At 41.8% G+C, this 24704-nt stretch overlaps 2 protein-coding genes and 1 long non-coding RNA gene across 7 annotated transcripts in view; 2 read left to right on the top strand and 1 right to left on the bottom strand.

The window, feature by feature from the left end:
* Window positions 1–559: 559 nt before the first annotated feature.
* LOC144389513 (uncharacterized) lies at window positions 560–3038 on the bottom strand. Its single transcript, XM_078094642.1, has 7 exons — window positions 2899–3038; window positions 2608–2741; window positions 2383–2476; window positions 1825–2154; window positions 1460–1619; window positions 1259–1386; window positions 560–1130 (listed from the first exon to the last, which is right to left on the bottom strand). The coding sequence occupies exons 1-7, from the start codon at window positions 2920–2922 to the stop codon at window positions 975–977; spliced, it is 1026 nt and encodes a 341-aa protein (XP_077950768.1). The 5' UTR covers window positions 2923–3038; the 3' UTR covers window positions 560–974.
* Window positions 2015–3202, top strand: LOC120824397 (uncharacterized). The gene is made up of 2 exons (XR_013453626.1): window positions 2015–2083; window positions 2972–3202. It is a non-coding gene; the product is annotated as an uncharacterized LOC120824397 (long non-coding RNA).
* A 3036-nt stretch (window positions 3203–6238) lies between these two features.
* Window positions 6239–24704, top strand: part of nol4lb (nucleolar protein 4-like b) — a 96041-nt gene continuing 77575 nt past the window's right edge. For 2 of the 5 annotated variants that reach the window (XM_078090554.1, XM_040193238.2), the window contains exon 1: window positions 6270–8065. In XM_078090554.1, the coding sequence (XP_077946680.1) occupies window positions 7619–8065 (447 nt within the window). In that variant the 5' untranslated portion in view covers window positions 6270–7618. Of the gene's footprint in view, window positions 8066–24704 lie in introns of all 5 variants that reach the window. The other 3 variants (XM_078090553.1, XM_078090551.1, XM_040193237.2) reach the window with 3 other exon arrangements.

Genomic DNA, 24704 nt, shown 5'->3' with positions numbered 1-24704 from the left:
GGTGTTCATAACTTAGAAGCAGATCATAAATGTATTGAGGTTTTAAACCAGTAGATGTGGTTCTAATACAATTATGGATTCATTGGAAATTTACATTTCTGATATGGTGTCAGAATTAAGCTTTGTCAACCTCAATGTCAACATGGCAACTTAATTTTCAAGAAAATGGTAATGCCTACACAGCAAAATGGACAGACTCAAATTAACACTATTGGAGTTAATTTCAACACTTTTAAAGTGTCCCATGGGGTCCACACTACGCAGTGTCAATGTAACACTTTTTAAAGTGTTGCCATTTTAACACTGTTATAGAGTTAATTTTAACACTTATATAGTTGAAATTTAACAATACTCAAGCGTTAGTTTCTCAACACCAGTGGGTAGTGTTAGAAATTAATACTCATCGGAGTCATTAATTAACTCTTATAGTGTGATGTGCATACTATAAAAGGAGTTGCCCCATTAACACTATAAAGTGTTATTGCTGCCCCGCCCCCCCACACAAAAAAAAAATCTTTAAATGAAATGTCAATAATTAGAAATACGAATGACAAGTTCACTACTTTAACATTTTTATTTCTTCAAATGCATCAACATTACCAAATCTTTTTTCATTGCTGTACATTTATCTAAATGTAACAATAAGGCACTATGTATCTTTGACTATTGTCATTAGAGCATTGCTTGTCAAATGGTCTAAAATAAGTCAGTGCCTTCACAGATATGACAGAAAACACATTCATTTGGTCTTCTATACAGTATGCACTAAAGTGGTCATCATAGTACATTGTTTGTACATTACAGGATATTATGAAAGCGTGCTGTTCATGTATTATAATATCACAGATCTTTTTGAACACAGGAAGATCATCGGTACATCCAGTGCATAAGTACAACCCAACCTGGTACTCAGTACCGTAATATCTGACCCACCTTGTACTTGTAACATTTGAACAGGCGTCCAAATGTAATGTCTAAAGCTGCCACTGATGTGTGTGCCTTGCACGGGAGTGGTTTTCGGTCGATAATAAGGTAGAACCTTTGGATATTCTTCTTTTGCTCACCGATGCAAAGGAGGAACGGTTGTTTGCGTCGACACTCTCAAGGAAGGTAGGAATACTGGCTCCTTCCTGTAGGTCAGTTAAGAGACATAAATTACTATAACATCTTGATCACATTTCTGCAGATATACAGAGCAAAACTGTCTCAGAATCCCAACATCTATTAAGGGATTCTTGGTGTAGGAACTTTTGCATACCGTAAGATATCTAACAAGACGGCTGGTTGCTTGAGCTGAACTGATCTTGGTAGTTTTTTTCTGGCCCCTTGAAGTTGGAGGGAGTAGATGCAGCAGCAAAAGGATTGAAGACAGATCACTGTCCCATCCTAAAGGCATAAAAAATGTATTTATTTAGTACAACACTGAAATATATATTTCAAGAAAACGTTTTATACTGACCATTGTTATCTTCAGACTCAGATTCAGTTGCTGACAGCAACTCATCCATATTCTTTGCAGTCTTGCAGTCTGTGATGTTTGGCTTGAAGAAAGTTGACCACTTGGACAGGAACTTCTGAGACACTTCGTCACCAAACATCATTGAGAAATCCTGGTCGATCTATAAACAAGGAAAACAATATTTTAATATACAGGTTCAAGCATACATCACAAAATGAATGAAAGGTCAAATACTGAAATGGAAGATTGAAAAGAAGATTAAAGAGATTATAGTATAGTGCCGAAAAATATTATATTGTTCTGCACTGGACTATATTACTGTTCTACACTGGACAACTACAACCAAAGCAAAAGAGTTTTCTTACCAATCCAGGTACATCAAGAAAACGAGGGAACACATCCAGGAATGAAGATGATGCATCATCCCCAACCATCTTCTGTCGATACTGGAAAGTCGCTCTCATCTTCTCTTTGACCACAGATTCATCGCTGGAATGTCTTATTGTAGATATCGCCTCCTTGCACTCCTCACCAAATAGCTGTTGGCAGGTTGATAGAGATTCTCGCCTGGTTTTTGGACCATCCTGAAGAACGGTCTTGGAACGACCCCGCAAGCCAGCAAAGGTGTTGCGTTGAACCGTCTTGATCCTCCGTGAAATGAAGCCAGTATTACCCTCAGGATCATAGTAGTGTTCCTTTTTAAAGAAAGACCCAAACAGAGGCATCTCATGCTTCAATTTAAGAATAAGTTACTCAACACAAAAATTGTAGACAGTGAATAGACTGCAAAACATTTTAAAAAACAGGTTGAAAATGCAAGGGTGAGCAACCTACAAAAACTCATCTGAAACAAGATGAGTACAAACTAGAAAAGTGAAGAAGATATTGAAATCACACTGATTTGGTTTTCAGATAGAACTTACATATCCAAGTTTGGAGAATGGATCACGGAGGTATGGAAAAAGAGTCACAATTCCCAGTGCATAATTGGTCCTTACACTTGACGGTGGAACCCTCCTTTAAAAATAAGTCATAGTTTACTTTTAAGCATGTATGTTTTGTAAGAATAAATACACCCTTACCACTTATACAGAACAGCATTATTTAGCTACAACACATGACATAACCAAGTGACCTGCAATTCTTACCCATGTAGCTCTATCATATCTGCAACCAGGATGTTCACCATTTGTTTACTAGTGTTTATTAGTGTTTTAGTCTTATCATACTCATTGAAGACTTCTTCACCCTTTGGATTGGCCCTCAGAACACCCTCAACCATCTGCCAAGAAATATTACATTGTTATGGCATGCTTACGGTAAAAATTAGTTTTTTTTTTAAAGAATTTAACTTTTCTAATGACATTACTTTATACTGCGAATACATTTACAAAAAATAATTAATTTTGGATTTCAAATGTATTTATTCAAAGCTCTACCTGTTTTGCTTCATTCTGGTCCATTAACCCTGTTGGGTTCTTTCTTTTTTTTCCTTTTTCTTGTGGACTCCAGAATAACGGTGGAATCAGATGAATGGGATAAAGCTGGGGATAGTGCAGTCTGTGCCACTACCAAGGATGAATGGGATGAAGTTGGGGACAGCGATGTCAATACAGAGGAGGATGCTTGATCTGCAACCAGCTCAACATCCAGATCTACAAAATGGCAGACAGAACAAAGACAATTTAAATGTACCTATCAGTAACAAAACAATCTCAATCTTAAATAAAGCATTTAAAAAGTACTAAGCATATTATATTCTTCCTTAATTACTACCCAGTGATAGATCATATGTATTTAAGACAATGATTGTCAAGTGTTACGCCACACATCGTATTTCTCACGCTGAAAAAAAAGTCCGCGCTGGCTCCCCTCCAACCTTCCAGACGGTGTCTGTAACCGTAACCGCTGCACGTAGTGTCCACGCCCGGTCAGCCGTAGCGTTCAGCCCCCCATTCTTCAAAACTTGAGCCCTGCGGCGTTGAGTAACTATAAGCACAGTAAAACGTATTTGAGAAAGGAGTCCTTCCGATTAACTTTCCGATAGTAACTTCATATTAACTACCGACACTTCTGATAATCAAAATGTAATTTAGATATACATATACCCAGTCCTCGTATGAGAATATTTGCTTCCATGCAGCTAAGACGTGGGAACCGGTTCTGGCTCTTAGCTAGCCAGCTAACTAGCATTTATTTATTTGAAAGAATGTTGGCATTACTAAAGTACCGTCACGTAACTTAACGTTACATTAACAAACTTGAAACACTCAACAGGAATTCTATTTTGCTCACAGTCAGACTCAATAGACCAGTAAACAGAAAACGTGTGAAAGTAGAAGAAACAAACTCTTGCTAACGTTAGCTTGGCAAAATTAGCTTGCCAACGTTAGCTTGCCAGTTACCGTAGTCTACAGTAGTTTGTCCGCTCTGGGCGTAGGTTACGGTTGCTAGCTAGCTGACATTAGCCTGGCTGCAGTAAAGGTGGCAGCATAACAGTTAACCTACATTAGAGCGGCTATAAATATATTACTAATGTCTAAATATATGTCCATCTGTATATAATAATAGCACTCATTAGGTTATCTAATTAACTGTTACTTACCGACACAATGCAACACGTTTTCTTCAATTTTGAACAAACTGTCCTCGAAAACGTTGTGCTGCTCGTTGCTCCAGTTGAGTTGTGCAGGTAAATTACTTGAATCCCGCCAGATTGTTGCTCTCACGAGATTATTGTTCGCGCGATGCCAGAGAGTAGTCACTCCTTACACCCGAGCTGAGAGACTGACGACCCATAGAGTTGGTTTCACAATAACAGTAATAACACTCCATTTTGACACCAACTCTTTTGTGGTGCAGTGTGAAATCAAACAGATTTAACAACATAGAGATTTAGATCAATTCCAAATAGAGTTCGATTGACTCTATCTTTATCAACACCAGAAATTTAACTCTGCTCAATTTGCTGTGTATAAAAAGGTTGCTCCTCCATGGTCTACCCATTATGGGCTCCTTAAGATGTATTCAACGCAGCACCAACCTTTCACATTATAATGTCTGATGAATACTGTGGTTCCTCACGTGATCTCATACTCTCCTGGTAATAACAGCTAGAGATTTCACATCTGGACGGTTATGAGTATCTGCCATGAGAATATGACTGTCAGCGCCCATGAAGACACTCTGAGCAAGACAAGCAATAAAATGTGCCGAGCTTCACTTAAACTTCCATTCATCTTCCAATGCATTCTGGGATATACACAGTGAATTGAATAAACTTTTTCCCTCCCATTAATAACTCAGTCCAACAGAGTGGTGTTCCTCTCCCAGGCTGGTGGAGGATGCTGTGTGCCGGTGGAGTGTTTAGAGAAGCCTGCTTTAGCGCCAGCTTGCGTATTTTGATGTGAGCACTGTATCTGTTTCTACAGATTGTCCTGTTCTACTGCTCGCTCCAGCGATTTCAAGGTTGCATCTGACTGTTGGAGGCAATGTGACGGTTGGACAACTCAGCTGGTTTGTCCAAGTTGCTTTTTTTGGGGGAGGGGCGCTGTTGTGGCTAAAAACCCGAAAAGTGATCGAGACCAAACGGGGGAAGACGTACAAACTGGAGTTGTTGGTCGCCGTTTGATCCAAGAGGTGTGCAACATGTTATGTCTGTCTGAATGGTGGGATCACATTTTGTTTGGTTTTCCGCATAACGATTTGTGTTGAGCTGCACACAGAAATTAGACACAAATATTGAAAGTCTAATTCTAAAAATGCTTTGAGGCACTTTAGGAAACAAACTCCCATTAAAGTACTGAAATGTGTGTTACTCGTCTTACATCATGGGCTGCGTAGGTTTTGTCTCGATTGTGTTTGTTTTAAAAATGATAAGCACCACAGGTTAATTCAATAAAAACCTCTTTAACAAAAACATCACGTTGTTCAAAGAGCTGCGTAAGAAAAATGACAAAAGATACATACAGATAAGAATTTAGAGAATGCTTCAGTTTCAAGCAGGATTTTCCCAGCACACCTGACAGGTACAGGTCACAGCCTCGGAGGTCAGTGACCTGCCGAGTCGCTATGGGGCATCCAGCCGGTTGTTTGGTCGGATTAGATATTAGTTTTCACCTTCTGAATTTCCCACCGTCAGCCTTTCAGTTGCCAAAGCCAAATTAGAATTGGCCAAACGGTTGTCTGAGTGTATAGCCTCAACTTCTCCGTAGTCTTCATTTTGATCGGTTTACCTGAGCCAGAAAAACATCCATCTGTATTTTTTTTTAACAAATGGCTTTTGGCTTTTACAAAGTGGTTTGAGCCTGATTTATAGAACATGTTACGTCTTAAAACGTGGTGAAAATGTATGTTTTCTATGGCTGTTGGCAGATGTATGTGATACAAAAAGATGTCCAACATCCTCTCGGTAAAGACCTTGGACTCATGTCAACTCAATTAAAACCAGCATTTCCAACCATGCTTCATCCAATGCTCAGATTTCAGTTCTGGACATATGTGAACATATTAATGTTCTTTCTTTTTTTTCATGTTCACACATTGTAAAAACACTTCAAATGCAAACACATATTTGTTTCTCCCCTGAAAGAAGTAGAATATGTCGAGTCCACTTGGGCATCAAACACAACTTTCCGAAAAATGCTATCAAACAAATAAAAGTCAGTTTCACGTGAACTCTTTTATGTTTGATGTGATTTTTTTTTTTTTTCATTTTTCACAAGAAGATCTCAAAACAGAAGTAGTTGTTTTTTCTCTTTGGGGGTTGTCCTCTCGTCCTCACTTCACTCACTGTTACTCCCCCTTTGACATCTCGGGACCGTCTGGTTGAGCGCGCTGAGGGTTTCGGTCGTTTTTTTTTTTTTGTGGACACTTCCTGTTTTTAATTTTTTTTTTTTAATTGTTGTTGATCTCGACCTGCAACGCGCACGTCCCGTGGACCCAGGACCCGGGTGGACACGCAGCAAGCGCAACGGGACACGTCCAGGACTAACGCCGCCTTTTTGAGAAGGAGCAAGAGTCGCGTGCTGTTGCCTCCACCCGTCGCTGCTGCACCGTCTCGTCTATTCGAGGAAGGAGGAAACGAGGCGTTGTGTTGCGCTTTAAAACGGGGGGCGAAGAGAGAGCGAAGAAAAACCCCGCATTCAAACAGGTGTCCCCCCAAGGCTGCCTTCCACCAGCCCGAGGAAGAGGGAGGGAAAAGGTGACGAAACGGAGTGTGTGCGCGGGGGTACTATTTTTATTTATGGAGGACGAAAAAAAAGGGGGCAAAATCAATCCGCTAATTTGAGGACCCCTCGCCTCTTTCTCTGAACCTCAGTCTACGCGTCCTCGGCTCAACGGCCCCGGAGACCCGACGTCCTCAAACCAGGAGAAACGCATCCCGACACATACTGCTTTTTTTTTTAAAGGAGAGAGGGGGAGAGATAACCGGCCGTGCCCCTGCGGGTCCTCCGGGGAGAGAGAGAGAGAGAGAGAGAGAGAGAGAGGAGGCGGTGACTACTGCCCCCACGGGACGGGCCGACCGAGCCACGCATCTAACAGGTGTGTCTGAAGAGGGCACCACGCGCCAATCATCCGGGTCGGTCGTTGCGCCCTCTCCTTCTCTTCGTCCCTTCCTTCCTTTCCTCGCCTCTCCGCGTCCCCTCTCGTGTCTCATTGTTCCTGGGTAAATTGCATCCAAGTAAGGGGGGGCTGGTGTTTGGAGTTAAATTTGGTTTTTGACATTCCCTTTTTTAAATTGTTTTGGTCTTCTTTTCCTCATCTCGGTCTCTCCGCAACTGGCCGTTAGTGCGAAGCGGCGGAGGGGGCGAGGAGGCGCAGGAGACTGGGGGGGGAGTCGGTGAGGTGAGGGGGGTCCAAACGTCTGATTTTCAGACGTTAATTTAATACAACACAAAAAACAACCGTGTGGGACTTTGTAGCGTTGTCCATGTTTTTTTTGTAGGTATGGAGACAGTTTACGGGGTTGAAATGGTTATTTTGAAAGCTGAAGAGAAGATTTGAAAATTTTGTTTGTTTTCCATTTTTTTTTCTTCCTCCACCGGCTTGGCGGCGTTGGGCTGATTTCGCCCCCCCGGGGAGAAGGCAGAGAGCCGCCTTTTACGGGACAACCAAATAGTGTCTTTGAAGAGAAAAAAGGGACTCTCTTGTTTGATCATGACAACGAGAAAAGCCGGCAGCGCGTCGGACACGGTGACCACGTCCACCTCCAACAACACCACCACCACCTCCACCCACCAGTCGAGGAGCGGGAGTCCCACCGGCGGCGTCCATGCGTCCGAGGCGGCGGGCGGAGGGGCGGAGATGTTCGGGGAATTTCAGGACTGGTGCCTGCGGACTTACGGGGACTCCGGCAAGACCAAGACCGTCACCCGGCGTAAATACCACAAAATCCTCCAGACCCTGATCCAGGGGGACGAGGAGAACGGCAGCGGCAACAACAGCATCAACAACGGGGGGTTCGCGCACGAGAAAAGCAACAACCACATCAACGCCAAATTCAAATTCTGGGTCAAGTCCAAGGGCTTCCAGGTCGGGACGCTGCAGGACAGCAGGAACGGGCCGTCGGACAGGCCGGTGCTGTACGTGCCCATCAAGGCGACGGTTAGTGCACGTTCCTCTTTCGCGCTAGACTGTGCGGCGCGTGCGCGTCTGTCCCGTTTGCATGGTGTCCGTCACTTTTTGGGCTACGCACATTTGTCTGAAGAAATACGGTGTGTGTGTGTGTGTGTGTGGGGGGGGGGTTACCCTGTACGGCGTAACTTTCCCTGGCTCGGTGCCATGGTTACAGCCAACACCTGTTCCAATAATGAGCTCACTGGGTTTGAACTGGTGCTTTTCGTTCTTCTTTTTTTATTTTACCAGCTTGTCCCTATTGACTGTCAGTCGATATACTGATAAAGCTGCACACATAGATGTAGGCTGCACTCACAAAAGTTAAGCTGACAAAAATACATAATTTTCATCACAGATTCATGCTTCAGTTGGGTAATGACTGAAGCCTGAAATGATGCATGTATATTATAAATTATTTTCTGTAACTAAGATATTTTATTAGTAATGAGATGAAAGCGAAGTAAACAACTATTGGAATTTCCCATCAACAAATGATTCAAAAGGAGGTTTTACTATTACTGCTGGATGTGAATGACAGCAACAAGTCAAAAGCTGTGGGATAGTTGCACTGAGCACTGCTGGAGTTTACTTGTTCTGTCAAATTGCTAAGGGACAGTTCTTCTTACAATATTTAAGCTACATCACTGAATGACAATGTCCAGTTTATCTGCTTCACGTTAACTTTCCCCCTGCTGTCAGAACGGCAATGACCTTTTGGTGTTTTCTTTTTTTCCCAAATGTCCCCAATTTGAATTATTCAAAACACTCTATTTTTACTCCAACTATTTTCTTTTCATTAAGCTCGAGTGCGCTTTCAGAGACAATGTCAATGAGACTATAGTCACACATTTTTTTGTGTACAAGGGATGTAGTACGTTTCAAATGTTTCTTTTGTTACCCGTGATTCCAGCATTTTAAATGCTTTATTTATTTAATACTTCATTTCATATTTCAAAAGCACAGCCCAGGTGAATAAGGTAAACAAAGAATACAGCTAGATATGGGATATTACTAAAAAGACAAATTTGTTTAAATATGCAAATGAGGGATTCTCTTCCTCGTGTTTTTTATATATCTTTTAAATCGAAGATCTTGAGTTTTTCTGACTGTCTGCTGAAAAAAATAAGCAACGTGTGATATGGTTTTCTGGTCATTCAGTTGTTCAGTATGTCCTCATTTTGGCCTAGTCAGCTGACTGTTTCCACATCATATATTTTGATGTGTTTCTCAGCAGAATCATCTGTGTTTTCCAGATTGAAGCTGTAAATTTTTTTTCACTTATCATACTTTGTTGTAATAGCTAGCAGATCGACATCACGTTTAGACGTGTGTGTTTTCCAGATAGGAGTTGTACAATTTGTTTGGTTATGATACAAAAGATTTTGCAGTGAGGGGTTGAAACACTTTGTAACTCTTGATTTTCCTGTTGCCTTAGTTTTGGTTGCGTGTGAGGGGCTGGCAGCTTGGGTGAATGTATATAATGTCACTATAGTCAATGGCTGATTTAAGCATTGAATGAATGGCCTTCTCCGAACAACACTAAACGAGATTGCAATTCCTCAATTGCGCACACCAAGGGATGTGCAGAACTCTACATAATGGTTTAGAACAGATTATTAATCTTAGTCATTTTGGGAAAACCACGTCAGAATGATTATTTCCTTTTTAGACTCAAATCACAGGTTATTCAAATGGCTGAGCAGACCAGTCAATATAATGTAAGAGTGCTGTGGAGATGAGAAGGGTTTGAGATGCTGGTTGGCATGGTTACCGTTACTGCTGATTTAGCCCCGTCCGGTATCACTTCATATTCAGATTAACATCAGGAGGATTGCAGTCAGGACTGGGAATCCTCCCTTTGAGATCTTCTTCTGTAAATCCATCTCTACGTGTCTCCCTCTTAGCAGCAGCAGCAGGTCTGTTGAGTCTGTTTAGTATCTGCAGAATGGGCTGTTTAGACTGCAGAGAGAGAGACAAAGATCCGCTCCATGTGCGTCTCTGTGTGAGATTTCTAAACATGGCTGTGTGTAAATGTTTATACATGTATGTGTGTGTCTACACCTTGTGTAGACACACAACACCATGGTAGCAAGTTGTCAATCACGGAGGGCAGCCTCGTCCTAAAGCATACCTTACATTGCCCTCTATTTTTAATATAAATTTAACCATCATCCACTGAATGATTATCATGCTGTTTGGAAACTCATGTTTGCAATCGCTATTGTGGTAACAATCAAGTAGGGTCATTTTGTAATCGACTTCTATACAATCGGATTAGAAACAATGCACATGTCAGGCACTTCTGCATTGCCTTCAATTTTCAAATCCAGACTTGCTGCCTGGTTTGGTGCTATTGTACATCTGTGCAAATGTTCCAAACTGAGAGGACCAAAATGGGCCAATTGAACGACAGGAAAAAAAAAAAGCCTTCTGATAGAGAGCAGTGGGGCCATCGTGACACACAAGGACGGTCGGAGCAACGTCGGGGTTCAATGCGGCGAAGTCACGGTGTCTAGATGCTAGCGATGAAACCTTTCTGCCGCAGTGCTCTTGGGTCTTACACAGATTAAGGATTTGTGTGTTTCGTAGGTCTCGTATGGTAGTTGAACTCCTCTTCCCAGGTATTTTTCGGATGGTCAAAAAAGGGGCAAGCGATGTTTTGAATGATGTTATATATTGTTGAGACACAACACTTTTGATAAGCGTTGGGAATAAAACGGTCTTCCATCCATCCCACAGTTGGCAGCTGGAGAGGAGGGAAAACACGCTCTGGTCGGTCTATTTTTTTTTTTAAAGCACGGTCTAGTGATTGTCTCGGAGGTCTGGGAATTGTCTTTACTGAGGCAACATTTGTTTGAAGTCATTTGTAATGCTTTGTTTGGCCCTCGCCTTTATTCTGCTGTTCCAGTTTCAATTGACAGTCTTTTGGTTTAAGATTTACTTAATATACAATTTACTGCTAAATTATTTAATATGTTTGAACTTGGAGGTGTGATTTAGAGGGACAAGCAAACATTGTCATGAAGCCACACGTGACTGTTGTAATCGAGGTGTGTGTTTGGATCTCAGTTGGCAACAGATTTGTTTACTATTTTCTCAAAAGTGCAGGGTCATGTTCTAATTCATTCCTTTCTCCTAATTTCTCCTTTTTAACAATGTGATCGTGGGAGGTTTGGGTGGAGGCCAGCTGCGTGTCGTGTCATACAGGGACGATTGAGGAGATCATTTAAACCTTTTGCTGAAAAACACTACGGTTTCCATCATACGATAATAATGCATGGGAATTAGGGGTGTAACGATTCATTTTAACAACGATTTGTTTGATTCGAATCGCGATCCATGGTTGCCGATTCGATTCATGGACGATCTGGGTTAATTTAGAACGATTCGATTCAGTGACTTGAAATCGATTCAGTAACTTTACTGGACAGTGCAGGCAAAGTTTCTGAGATCCCTGTTGTTGGAAATCAGGTTTCAATTAATTATGGATATTATAAACAAGCAAACAACAATTAATGGCAAATGTATTAACCTTTTATTTGAATCAAGTGCCATTTTCAATATAAACATTACACAATAATTACACAATGTTTGGATCAATTCACAGAACCCCGGATTTTCAACCACATTGTAGGGTCGCATGTCTTTACAGATAAACTTGGCAATTGTTACTGTGATGTTGGGTTTGGTGCTGGCGAGGCCTGAGGTGTCTGCAGAGCTGGAGTTACCTGCTGCTGCTGCTGCAGCGGTAACGCTGCTAGAGGCGCCTGACTGTCGGCGTTGTTTAATCGCACGGCGCCTTAGTAGATGGCCGGAAAGATTCGTTGTGTTTCCGTGGTTTTTATTTGGCTTCTACATATTCTACAAACAGCGGCCGACTTATTTAGAACACCTCCATGTTTACAAAAGCCAAACGATAAGTTGGTTTGTAAATGTCTTGCTCGCAGTCGTCTCCTCCACTCTGTGTTTTGTTGTTGTTCCGAGTCAAGCGAGGCTGCCGCTGCGTACTGATGACGTTACAGACAGGCAGACATCAAGTGCTAAAAAACAAACAAACACACATCCATGCCGTTTTTGTACTTAAATCCAATGTGCAGTTTCCAAGTATCGATACAATCGATTATGTACCATTTTAATCGATTTGTAATTGATATATGTCGTCCGGAATGTCAATTTGCAGAGCACAGATCGATTCAGTTGGATCGCAGGAATATAAATCGATTAATCGATTCAGGGAATGAATCGTTACACCCCTAATGGGAATGTTTAAACCTATGCGATACATGCATTTATATTTGAATATTGTTAATCTATCGTTCATAGTCTCCAACTAAGAACATTTTCTCAGGATTTGTCCGTCTGAAAAATAATGTTTAGGAAATATCTTGGTCCAATTTTGACTTATTTGACTATGCAGCACAACACAGCGGTTTAGGCTAGTTTGATAGTAACAGATTAAATGATAGCAAGACCATGAAATAATAACTTTTCAGAACTGTTAGTTTGTAACTATTTCCCTTGATCAAACCTCTAGTCTTTGTTAGGCCGGGTAATGTTCAGAAACATTCGGATTCCCGTACCAGTAACTTTTTAGAAGTCATAGTGATGATACTGAATGGTAGCTGATCCAAATTGCAGCACTGCACAGCGCAAAAGTTACACCACAACTTTAACACTCTGTTCGTTCTGTCTGGCATCCAAATGCTGTGTTTACTGCTCAAAACAGCATCCTGCTCCTCTCCTGCTGATCAGACAGAAACTGTGTTTATACACGACACCTATACACAGGTAATGTGTTTGTGTGTGTGTGTGTGTGTGTGTGTGTGTGAGAGACAATCTTGCTCAGTTGATCTCGGAGCTATGAAACTATGTTGAATGGAAGAATTTACGATACAAAGGTTGAGGTCGTATTGCATGTAGGGATTATTTCTCTCCTGGGTGCTCTTTGGTTTATTTTGGCGCCATCACATACGTTGTAAAGACTCACAGGGACACTTGAGAAAATGCAAGTAATCCAAACTAGTAAAGGAGCTTTATTTGAAGACTCATGTGGAATATTACTTAGTGACAAAGAACTGACACGAGTTCCTTTCTATTTGTTTTTGTATTCATTACTCCATTTTCTTTTTAGAGTCATACATAAGATATGAATCTTCTGCACCCAAAGCAGTTTTAGGCCGTATCTTGCTTCTGTCACATTTGACTTCCTGTGGCTTAGGTTTCACTGCAGTATATAAGTCTGCTGCCTTCATCTAAATGGCCCAATCATAGCTAGAAGTGGGGAGAACACAACAAGTATTTTGTGCGTTATAACACGGGTATAATTTCATAAATCCAAAAAGATTTGGAATTTTTGGAAATTCTTGAATGATTTTATTTTACCAAAATTTGGGAAATAAATGGAATCTACATATTGTGCCCATGAGTGCTTCTCAGGCTGTACGTTTTGAACTCTTTATAATGGACGCTTCAGTCAGTCAGGGCTGCCCAGTTGCGTTGATGCGGTTTTTTTCAGGAGATCAGACGCGTTTTGGAGTCCACCTCGGAGAACAGGATTGTTGTTTTTCAAATCCAGCAGGGGACTTGTGCTACATTTCATCGTCTTTGCCAGTGCAGTTCTGTCCTTTTTGTCACTACGACAATGTGTAAGTTAATACAAATGAGGGTGTGTAATGCTCACCCAACCGGCTGGTGGAGGAAAACTATCCTTCAGTCAATTTAAGAGGACACTTTTTAATTAGTTTAATTAGTAGTGAAACCGCCCATTTTGCTTGCAGGGGTCTTTTGTTTAAAACAGGGATAGAATATGGCCATGAGGTACATGAACAGTCCTCATTAACGTAACATGCTGAGACACATCAGAACTTTGTATGTGTGTGTGCGCGCGCGCAAGTTTGGGACTATCCACGTGCACATAAGTGCTACCTATCTATTGTAAGTAGTGTCCCTGGTATTTGGATACTATCAGTGATATTAAACCTTTATTCTGAATGTCCCTTGCAATAAATAGCTATCAAAGAACAAGTTTCTACCATCTGGTTTGACAGCAGGTTCAATTCCATAGCCAAGTAAGGTCATTGTCAAAGCATAATTGTATAAATGTGCTGCATAGCGGGAGTGATAGGTATTTTATTAATGACCAGATTGCAACTGTTTGTTAATGAGCATGAAGTGATCCAGTTAATGTTTGGTTCAGGTTCCTAAAGCCCCCCGTGTGCTTTACAAGAGGATGTTACAATTTGTCCTGTTGTTATTCATCGGTCTGCGGCTTTTTAGTGTTTCCGTTGTCCACTCTGAGGACAGTAAACTGGTCTTCATGTGTGATGTGAAGAACTTCATCTAAATCTGACATAATGGCGTAAAGGGCATCGTAACGGTAACTTTATGCAATGGTTGTTATGGTTACTGCTGTTATGGCTGAAGATGTAAAAGTTTCTGTAGGATCCAGGGGAAGAGGCATCAGAGGCCAATGGAGTGTGAAACTCCAGCTAAAGAAGGAAGCACCGGGTGGTTTGTTGTGTCTAATAATAGTTGCTATCTAGACAGCGGTGTCGAGTACATGTGATGGCAGCTTCCCTTTTCCTTCACTGGCCTCATCTAGTCGTAGACGGAGGCTTTGACGGTTTGAACAGAGCTGTACGTGCAAACAGCTGTTCCGTGGATCATTTGCGTGTTTTTGTTTACTGTGTCAATCAGCACACACTAAATACAATTCTTCCAGTGAGAAGACACTGCTTAACATTTTGATGTACTGCCCTTTGTGTTGATTCATCAATTTTGTGGGGAACTTTTGGTTTGAAGCTAGACGACAGGACAAATCCACATCCTTTGGATTCCGTTTATTCTGGATCACATCTCCTGATCCACAATTCCATCTGGTTTTGCAGTGATTCAAATAGGTCTGTTTTGTTTGTAATGTATTATTATGAATGGGGTCATCAATTGTCCCGTATCAATACCCAAACGGCTGCTGGCTCATTCCGGGTGAATCAGATACTCAGCGCTGCCCTGACTTGGATATGACTCCGATAAACCAGGCCTGCCTGCACTCTTATCAGCACCGTGGTGGGATGGGAAATGGTATGTTTAGGTAAACAGATGGATGAATAAAACCTCTGTGTGTGTGTGTGTGTGTACGTGTTTGTGTGTCCGCCCGCCCTCTGTCCTCCTATTAGCGGCAACAGAGACAATTTGTCCCAATGTAGAACCGCGGAGGGAGTTTCTATAAGAGTGGTGTCCTGTGCATCTGGGGGTCTGACAATCTGTGTGCGTCTGTTGAAGGAGGGGCACCCTAATTGGGGTGGCCTCCTTTATCAGGCCTTCGTGATCTCTGCTATCTCAAAGAGACCCTTATTCTGTCATTATAAAACCCCCAAATTGACATGGATTGGTTGCTCTGTATGTATGTGTGTCTGTCTGTATGTTTTACCCTCCCTTTGACCCTAAACTATCGTACACACATATATGCATGTGCGTGTGTGTGCGGGTGCGTGCGTGTGTAAGTGAGTAAGCAACTGTTCATCTGTGCCAGAGGTTATGTGAGGGCTATGTGGAGGGTGAAGCAGCGGGCACACTGGAAAGCAATGGAGACCCGAAATTATACTCTATGATGTCTTATAATAAGTTATTCATACTAATAAATCTTACAAAAAGCTGCTCCTAATTTATTTGGCCTTTTCCTACAACAGCCAACAACAACAACTTATTTTTTCTCCTCAAAATACACTTCTGTCTTTAAAGAAGACGAGTAAATAACTATGCAGTTAGGAAAAAATAAACACACAAAACATGAAGTGGAGATAATTAACTGATGCACGTACCCTGACATTCAGTGGTCGCATAGAGGTCCCTCTTCGTGTCAGGAGCAGTAAGTTCCTGGAAAGCGACTGCTGTTGATTTATTTGCACTTCTAAGTGTGTGTATCCAACTAAAAGTGACACACACACACACACACACTGACACCCACGGCCTTTGTCTTTGTATGGTGGATCAGTGAAAGTGTCAGATGTCTTGGAGCACAATGGGGCCAAACCCCGCTGAGAGTGTGTGTTGCTGCTCAAAGACAGAAGGGGGGATGTAGTGTGCGTCTGGGTTTGTGGTGTGTGTGCGTGCGTGTGTGTGTGTGTGTGTGTGTTTGTGTTGTGCACAGCTAAACTCTTTCTGAGCAGCTGTATGCTGTACTGGTGGTTCAATTATGTTACTAGACTAGAGAAAGAGAGAGAGAGAGTGTGTGTGATTGTTGTAAAGCAAGAGGCTCCAATAAAAGGTCATGCCGCTAAATAATGATATTTGAAACGGTGGTTGAGTACGAAGTGAGAAGTGACATCCAGATGTCACAGGTGATTCCCGCATTTATCCCTCAGTGGATATTAAATCTCATTTACATGCAAAAAGACTCTTTGTCTATTTCTGCGCTGATAATTGTGTCGTGTCCATTAGGTTCCCTCCCACCCCTGCGTGATGATTTTACTGAGCTCTGACCCCAAAACCAGGTACATACAGGACCTTGTATTGTGTGTCCTGTTTCCCACAGGAAGCAGAAGTGTCGCGATGCCCACGTGTAATTGTAACTAATCAGGCTTTTCACACAGCAAGTAGCGAACCTTGGAGCTCCACGCCCGGCTTGCAAGCTTTAGCAATAATGGTGACGTCTGGTCTATTTTCTCCACGCCGCAAGCCAATCTGTCATGAAATATATAAATTATATATTTTATATGATATAAATGATCTGATTCAGATCAATTTAGCCGACCCCCCCTCCCCATGATCAAATTTCAAAATATATAGTTTCTTGTTACTTTTTCAAATCTTCTTCCTTCTTTCTTTATCTGTCTGTGTGAGTAAGTTCTTATTCATATCTACTTTAAATCCCGGAAAGACATATAAGACATATAATGAGCGCTACCTGTTTCTATCTTCACCATCCCCGCCATTTAATTAAACACATTTCTATTTTTTCTGTGACATTTAAGTTAAGAACTGAGCCTGTGACACCTGCTCACAAACGCCTCTTTCTTTCTCGAACTCCAGCTAACAAAATATGTAAAAACAGAAAAAAGTTTCCTCTTTTTAATTGGTTGAAAAGGATAAAAAAAGCTTGATTACTTCTGCAGGTTGTGCTTGAAACCTTAATTGGTTCCGCTGAATTTAGACGGTTGCCATGACGCCATGAAAGAGTTGTCCGTAACAAACACAGCTCTCCTTATAACTAATTAAAAGTAATACACTTTGACATTTCTATATAAATACATATTTTTCATTACTTTTACTTTGTTCGGTTAAAGCTCTAGTGTTGCAATTTTTTATGTTTATCTGGAGTATCATGTTTATTTCATGTTTATCTGGAGAAGTCAAGTGGCAGGAAGATGCTCAAGTTGAATGGTAGATTATCAACTGATAAAATAGATAAAAAAAGGAAATTGAAACACTACCACAAAATTAGCATATTGAATTATTGCCACGACCAAATTTGAATCTAAATGAAAGTTGCTAAATTTGATGCCTGTTGGTTTTTTAGAAAATGAAATTTACATTATTATGATTGGTGTTTGTTCAACTACACATTCAGGTTCTTTTTCATCTTCATATCTTGTTGGGTTGTTTTTACGTTAGTCGTACCTAAAAGGCTTTTATTCTGTATAATTCTTCTGGTAAAATGTAATGTAATCTTTTGGTTTTTGTAGTAAAAGGCCCAAGTGGAGAATTAAGATTTTTCAGTGAACAGGGTCATAAAAGCTGGCAAAGAGTTGTGGCAGTAGAAGGGACCTGGTGGTACGTTTTATTTGGGTCAACGATGTAAAGCCATGCATTGCTTTTGGAGTGCTGCTTTAAAAATGGACAAATGGATGTTGGGTTGTTAACAGTGCTGGTATTTCTTTAAACCAGGCTCCCCTCCCCCTTGATATTCTCCTGTTGCCATGGTGAACAGCTCATTTTGATTGCTGTCATGGTAAAAAGAAATTAACACCAGTCTTAATTAGACTGCAAGGCTTCTATTTCCACTTTAGTCCCTCCTCCTCCTCCTCCTCCTGACCTTCTCATCATTCTCGTCACTCCCCTCTCTCACCTGAAAGCCAGACTGGCATATTAACACCAGCCACCAGGCATAGTAAATGAGACTAGTCAGTCACAGTTGCCCCTTTGAGATTATGAACAGTTTTCAGCTTTAGGAAACATTATATAAAGTTCTATTGGGCCTAGTCTGAATGTCAGTTTAATATCATTTTTCTAAGAATTAGATTACACTTTTTAGATGATTTTTTTAAATATCCAGCATATTAACAAATATAACTCCTCTTTAATTAATAGAATAAATTGATAAAAAGCAACAAGTGGTTGGTCACCATCCGTCCAACTCCTGACCATGGACGATGTATTTCTCCATAAACTCCCTTTATTTTTTTCTTTCTCAGAAACTAGATAAAATAAACTCTCAATGTCAGTTAGTTGCTTTCGTCTGACATTTGTTTAGTCTTCAACCACTTTCAGTGCTAAGATACAAACTCAAACAAAACATCAATTGTCCGAGTAGCTTAAAAAAGGAAAATATTTCTCTAAACTAATAAACACTTATCCTTGTTCTCTTCTGTGCTTTTAGCTGCATGTCAGCTCTCAGTGTGACAGACTCCCAGATGTTTTGGGTTTAAGTTGCAAATAGTGACAAGTGGAGGATTGGAACGAGAACAAATAGGAGCAGCAGCTGAGGCGAAGCCATGCGTGATGAATTAAAGTAGGAGCGACCCCTGTGAACAGAAGGGCCGGTGAAGGATCAGTGAGATGCTCAAAGTTTCCTGACCACTGATTTAGACCACCATTCATGCTGCTCTAGTGAACCAAAGTCGTCAGCCCAGGCACTTAATCGACCATACTTCCAGTTACTTTCATTTATTCAAAATCATATTTGTCACATTTTTGGTGTTTACCTTTCATTTTAAAACCCACAAAAGCACTGAACTGCTGTGGACGAGGGCAGCAGCTAAAACATTCTAACACATCTTTAAATGTGTTTATATATTTAAACTATTTCTACCTTCAGACAGACCTTGGTAATTGGGAAAGTAGGCTGTATCTGTGCTCTAATCAAAGCCATACAACTCCATTGACAACAACAGACACTTTACCTTGTAAAAGAGGACATCGAGTGCTAATAGTGTTTTTTTCCACACCAGTGTAACACTAATAAAAAAACCTTATTAATATTGAGTTGCACCTGATACATATTATCAGCGGCTGGCTTGTTTGCACGTCCTCCCCGTCCCAGGCAGATGAACGGTCCTCCCAATTTCCTCCCCCCCCAGTCCAGATACAAGCAGGTTAGGCGGTGACTCTAGAAATGGCCTGTAGGTGTGAATGTCAGTGTGAGCTGTGTGATTGACAGGCAGCCCTTCCAGGGAGTACGCTCGCCCAATGTCAGCCAGGATCAGCGTGCCGCAACCCTCTTAAGCAGATGCGAGGTTACAAATAAGGCATTGATGGAAAGTATTTCCTTTCCTGCAGAAGGAGTCGAGGTGTGAAATGGAAAATATCTTCACCTGTTCAGTTTTGTAGAAGAACGAATACACTCTACTGGTTTACACACTAGTCTAGTCCAGACATGGTGTCTCCAGGGAGGAGGAAGACCCCCCCCGCTCTAAAACACACATTTCCCCTCCCTGCAGCATCCCTCCTCTTCGATTCTCATCGTCTCCATGCAGACACCCTGGCCTCTCCGCCTGTTCTCCTTGTCTCCTCCATCCCTCCTGTACAGCCCCCTCCAACCTTTCCTCTCTTCCCACAACGCCCCTTTCTCGGCCCTGCTGCCAACACTGCTGGATAATTAGTTCAGCTCTTTTTATACATGCGTGTGTGTGGGTGGATGTGTGTCATTAAAATGAACCCCATTGTCAATATCACCCTTTTGCAAACATCATTATCTCTATCATTCGTTTCATCACAATAATGGTAATCAATAGTATCTTTGTACCGGTTATATTTCTGATCTGAGCAGCGCATGTCCTCATGTCTGCTTTGAGGACAAATTTGTCACTAAAATGTTATATCGATTTATTTTTTTTATACACTATTCATATTTTTCTTTAATTCAAATCCTCTGCTACTTCAGCACCACGGACAGCAGCACGGGCCTGTCCTTTCACACACAGCAATAGACTATTGCAGAGCCATGGTTTGGGCAATGGATTCTAACTTGTACAAAGCTCAATCAGGGAAAAGATTGATTCGGCAGTTATACCAGACAAACATACCATATCAATGGTGACACGTGGCCCTAAGGTCCTCAATTAAGATAATCAGAAAGGCTCTTTAGTTGGCAATTTGCTCCAAGCGAACATAGTCAATATCACGTGGAAAGGGCAGTTTCTTTGGCCAGATATTCCATCTGTCAGAACCAAGTGGGTGAGATAAGTGGATGAGAAATGGAAGCAAGGCAGGAGGTAATAAAGTAGAGAAGATGTGCAACATGTGGAAAGGTGTGTTTTGCCTGTAGTATCAAATCCTCCAGAGAGAGATGGTGATGATGGATAGCTGGACGGAGTAAGACACTGCAAAGGGATGCAGCTGTATGTAGAGGGATGGATAGAAGCAGGTCACAGTGAGCAGGATGGATGGATAGAGCGCAGAGTGGAGAGGTGAGAGGAGGGGTGGTTAGTGTCATGGCCCATTTAGCTGCTGCCTCTCCTGCCTGCTACTGAATTTGAAGGCTGTAAACAGGATTATCACAGACAGTCACGCAGTTACTACCTTGAAAAATATTTTCTACAGCTTGTTGCAGCAGCCGTTATTCCCTGCTCACAAAGCTCTGGCAATGTATTAAGACCACCAGTCATTTCAACACGGTCTTGACGCGGCGGAGTCCCCCAACCCTGCATCAAAAATGCATCTAGCAATTACAATCGCTGCTTTAGCCAATCAAATGCATGCAAGCACACATTCCTAGTGGAATATACCCTTTAACATTTCTACAGTGTGCACATGTGGTTTGGCTTAGGCAGTACATTGGAGTGCAATAACAAGCTGGGAATGCTTATTAACCAACCTCAGATTGCACCTTATTAACAACCAGATCTGTATCCAATTAGTGAGATATTAGTCAGCAGATCATAACAGCTATTTAAACATTCAGTATATATTTTCTCTTCTAATGTCTTGAATTCTTTCTCTACTTTGACAGTAACTATTTTGCTTTAGCTCATTGTAGCTACATCATGCAATAATTGACCTCAGCCAGCGCTGAGGTAAACGAGAAGGTTGATGTTTTCGTCTACGTTGTACAGTAATTTTCCACTGTATTATTCTCTGTCTGTAAACAGTAAAACTGGGGAATACTTGGATATTCTGGAGTTGTTTCATCATGTGATGTTGCTTAAATTGTTCCTGATATGACACACCTTCGAAATCTGTGAACGTGAACGCACATCGGACCGACTGACTGCCTTCTGGGCTGATTGTGTTGTTGAAGTTGGGACTGGAGTTTTTTTTTTACTGCATTGCATTATGACACTTCACTGTGTGTGTGTGTGTGTGTGTGTTTGTGTTAGTCAGCATTTGTGTGTAGTATGTACGGTCTGAATGCTCGTGTCACAGAGGGTCCGATCAAAAATGCCTTGCACTGTAAGTGTGTCAGGGTATCTGTGCGTGTTTGTTGTGATGCAGGTTGGCTGCTCAGTATGTGTGTTTTGAGTGTGTGTGTGTGTGTGTTTGTGTGCCCAAGTATTTTCGATGAAGAGGGGAGAAGGAAAAAGAAGAGGGTGCTGATGGTGGAGAGGAGATGTGGAGGGGGCAGTTAGCTTTCACTCAAAGGACCCCACATGTATCCTAGCAACAGGCGGGTTTGGAAATGGGATGGAGAGTGCCCACAAAAATAAAACCAAGGAAATGAGAGAAAGAGAGAGAGAGAGAGATGCTAATGTGGATGGAGGCTGTGGAGGTGCAGGAGATCAGAGGGGAGAGACTGTGGGGGGGGGCACATAGAAAGGTGAGGTAAGTACGAAGAAATAGGTGAGGTAAGTACGAAGAAATAGGTGAGGTAAGTATGAAGAAATAGCAAGCACATTTGACCTCAGCCTTTGAAATACCACAAGATTCAATTAAATAATGATGCATGATTCGCCGATCTTTATGAATCAATACTACATCGACCAACAAGAGAGAACCATACGCAGGTCAGTATGTAAACCACCTCACAAGTCCAGTAAAGTAAGTCAATGGGTCTGTGCCCTGTGGAGAAAGGGAGATTAGATAGTTTGCGTTTCAGCATTTCAGTCGGCAATACTTTGTCATGGCTGCTGCAAAAGAGAGATTACACACGCATTCGCATGCAGTCCTGTTTGTTTACCATGCTTATTTTTCTGTTCTGTCAAGTACGTGCTGCATTCAGGCATCTCTACCCTTGCACCCCTCCCTCTCCTCTCTGACTTTGACCCTTCTGCTCGGCCAGCAGAAAGTGGGGGGTTGCTGTTTGTGTCGGTCGGTCGGTTGCATGCTGTGCTGTCCTGTGTGCTGTGCCTTAAGGTGTTCCCTCAAAACACACACACACACACACACACATCCAGTAGCCCACATGTAGTGTGTGTGTGTGTGTGTGCGCACACGCTGTCACATAAGCTACAGTCCCGGGTTGGTGATGTGCCCTACAACCTCCGGTCCTGTGTGTGTGTGTGTGTGTGTGTGTGTGTGTGTGTGTGTGTGTGTGTGTGTCATGCTGTTTTTGTGTGCACGTTTGTAATAAATCGATGTATTATTTCACACGTTTTTCCTTCCTTCAGTGTTATTGCTTGAAAGACTTTGTTTGGTGGTTTCACGTAACATTGCGTCCTGGTATCAGAGACAACAAGCATGGGAGCAGACAGCTGAGGACAAACATGTCCTTTCTGTTCTCTTTGTGTGTGTGTGTGTGTGTGTGTGTGTGTGTGTGCACGCTCACGTGCACGTGCTAGATCTCTGTTGTACGGTGGCCCGGCCCTCTTGTGCTGTGCCAATGAGAGGGAAAGGCCACTGCTGGTTCGCTGTAAACACACGTCAGGGAACACAAACCAACTGAATCACATTGGAGGTCCTGGGTCACAGTGGGAGAAATAAAAACGTGAAACCCATGCTCGGGAGTGTACTTAAGATAATGCTGTCGCTTATATTTACATTTTTAAGTTTGTAAAAATGAGTGATGAAATGGTACTGTAGTTCATTCAGGCAGTGCATTCAAACGAGATGTACAGTTTTTACACCCAGTGGTTTTGTTTTTTGTCCCACAGACCATGACATTACCTGAAATGATTCATGGCAGAAACAATTGTTATGCAAATGCATAATTTCTGTTGAGACAGATAGCTGGGTTCAGGGTGTGATTCCTATCAACTCTTAAATAGAGTGTATGAATTTCAAGGCAGTTGTAAATCGTTGAATCTAACGTGGTTTTGCAACCTCAATCTTGTATGTTTTGTTGCTTACGTTGAAATTATGAAAATATTTTTTTCCCTCATTGCGAAAAAGAATTAAAGGAAAAAAGGATATTCTAACATTACCCACACTTAAATGATGCCGGTTGTTTTTCTGATTCATGCAGAGTTGAAGCTGTGGAGTTTTTGGACTGTGCAAACACACAGCTCACCTCTTTTGTTCCTTCAAACATCTTTGAAAAGGATGGCTGTTTTTTTCACAGAATTAGATAGATAGATAGATCGATAGATCAGTATAGACTTTATAAATCCCCACGGGGTAATTTATGTGGACCAGTAGCAATACGGTAATTAAAATTTAAAATGCAAATCATTAAGTAAAAATATATTAGTTATGGCTGAGCAGATGAAATGGCAAACTACCCACAGAAAATCGTGAACACTAAAGGATGCGCATCACAACAATGAGGATAATTTGCTCCACATTATTGGTGCAAAAACAGTGAATATGGGTTAAAATTGTGGGGGCCATCTCTCTGTCCTACAAACCACAGCTGTCAGTAACACTACTACTGTCCTCCTGGTCTTTTTCCTCTTTCACACTCTCTTCCTTTTCCCCCTCCTCCTCCTCTTCAGCCGTGTAATTGTAATGGCATTGGGGATGTGAGGGCGGGGTGGGTGTCATTAGAAACATCCCTTCTGTGATAAGATGCAGCTGGTAACCATAGCAACCCTTATTACAATACCTGCACCCAGAGATCAAGAGAAGGGGGAGGAGGAGGGGGAGGGATGATGGGGAGAGAGCGAGAGAGAGAGAGAGAGAGAGAGAGACCGAGCCAGAGTCGGGTAGTGGGTCAAAAGGCAGTGTCCTGATTGTGTGTATGAATTAATGTGTGTTTGTGTGCGACAATTCAGTTCATTGGTTCTTCATTACATGCTTTACATCTGGCAAAGGCCTCAAAGGAAACCCTGTTTAAGAATAATGACACACACACACACACACACACACACACACTCTCCCACACACAGATAGACAGGTGTCCCGCTTCCTGTCGACTGGAAATGTAACACTTTGCCCACACAATAAGTTGTGTCACTTGAGGTGGAAATGAAATATTCTGTTTGGCAGCCGTGGTCTTTTGGGCTCCTGGTGTCTCCACGCTTTCTAGCATCAGCTGTATGTCTCCACGTGTGCCTGGATGGATTCTTTTGTGTCTGCAGAATACGGCTCCTCTAAT

Source organism: Gasterosteus aculeatus, chromosome 2 (assembly GCF_964276395.1).
Source record: "Gasterosteus aculeatus chromosome 2, fGasAcu3.hap1.1, whole genome shotgun sequence".
In the NCBI taxonomy this organism is placed as follows: domain Eukaryota; kingdom Metazoa; phylum Chordata; class Actinopteri; order Perciformes; family Gasterosteidae; genus Gasterosteus; species Gasterosteus aculeatus.
This window is presented reverse-complemented; position numbering and strand designations above follow the sequence as displayed.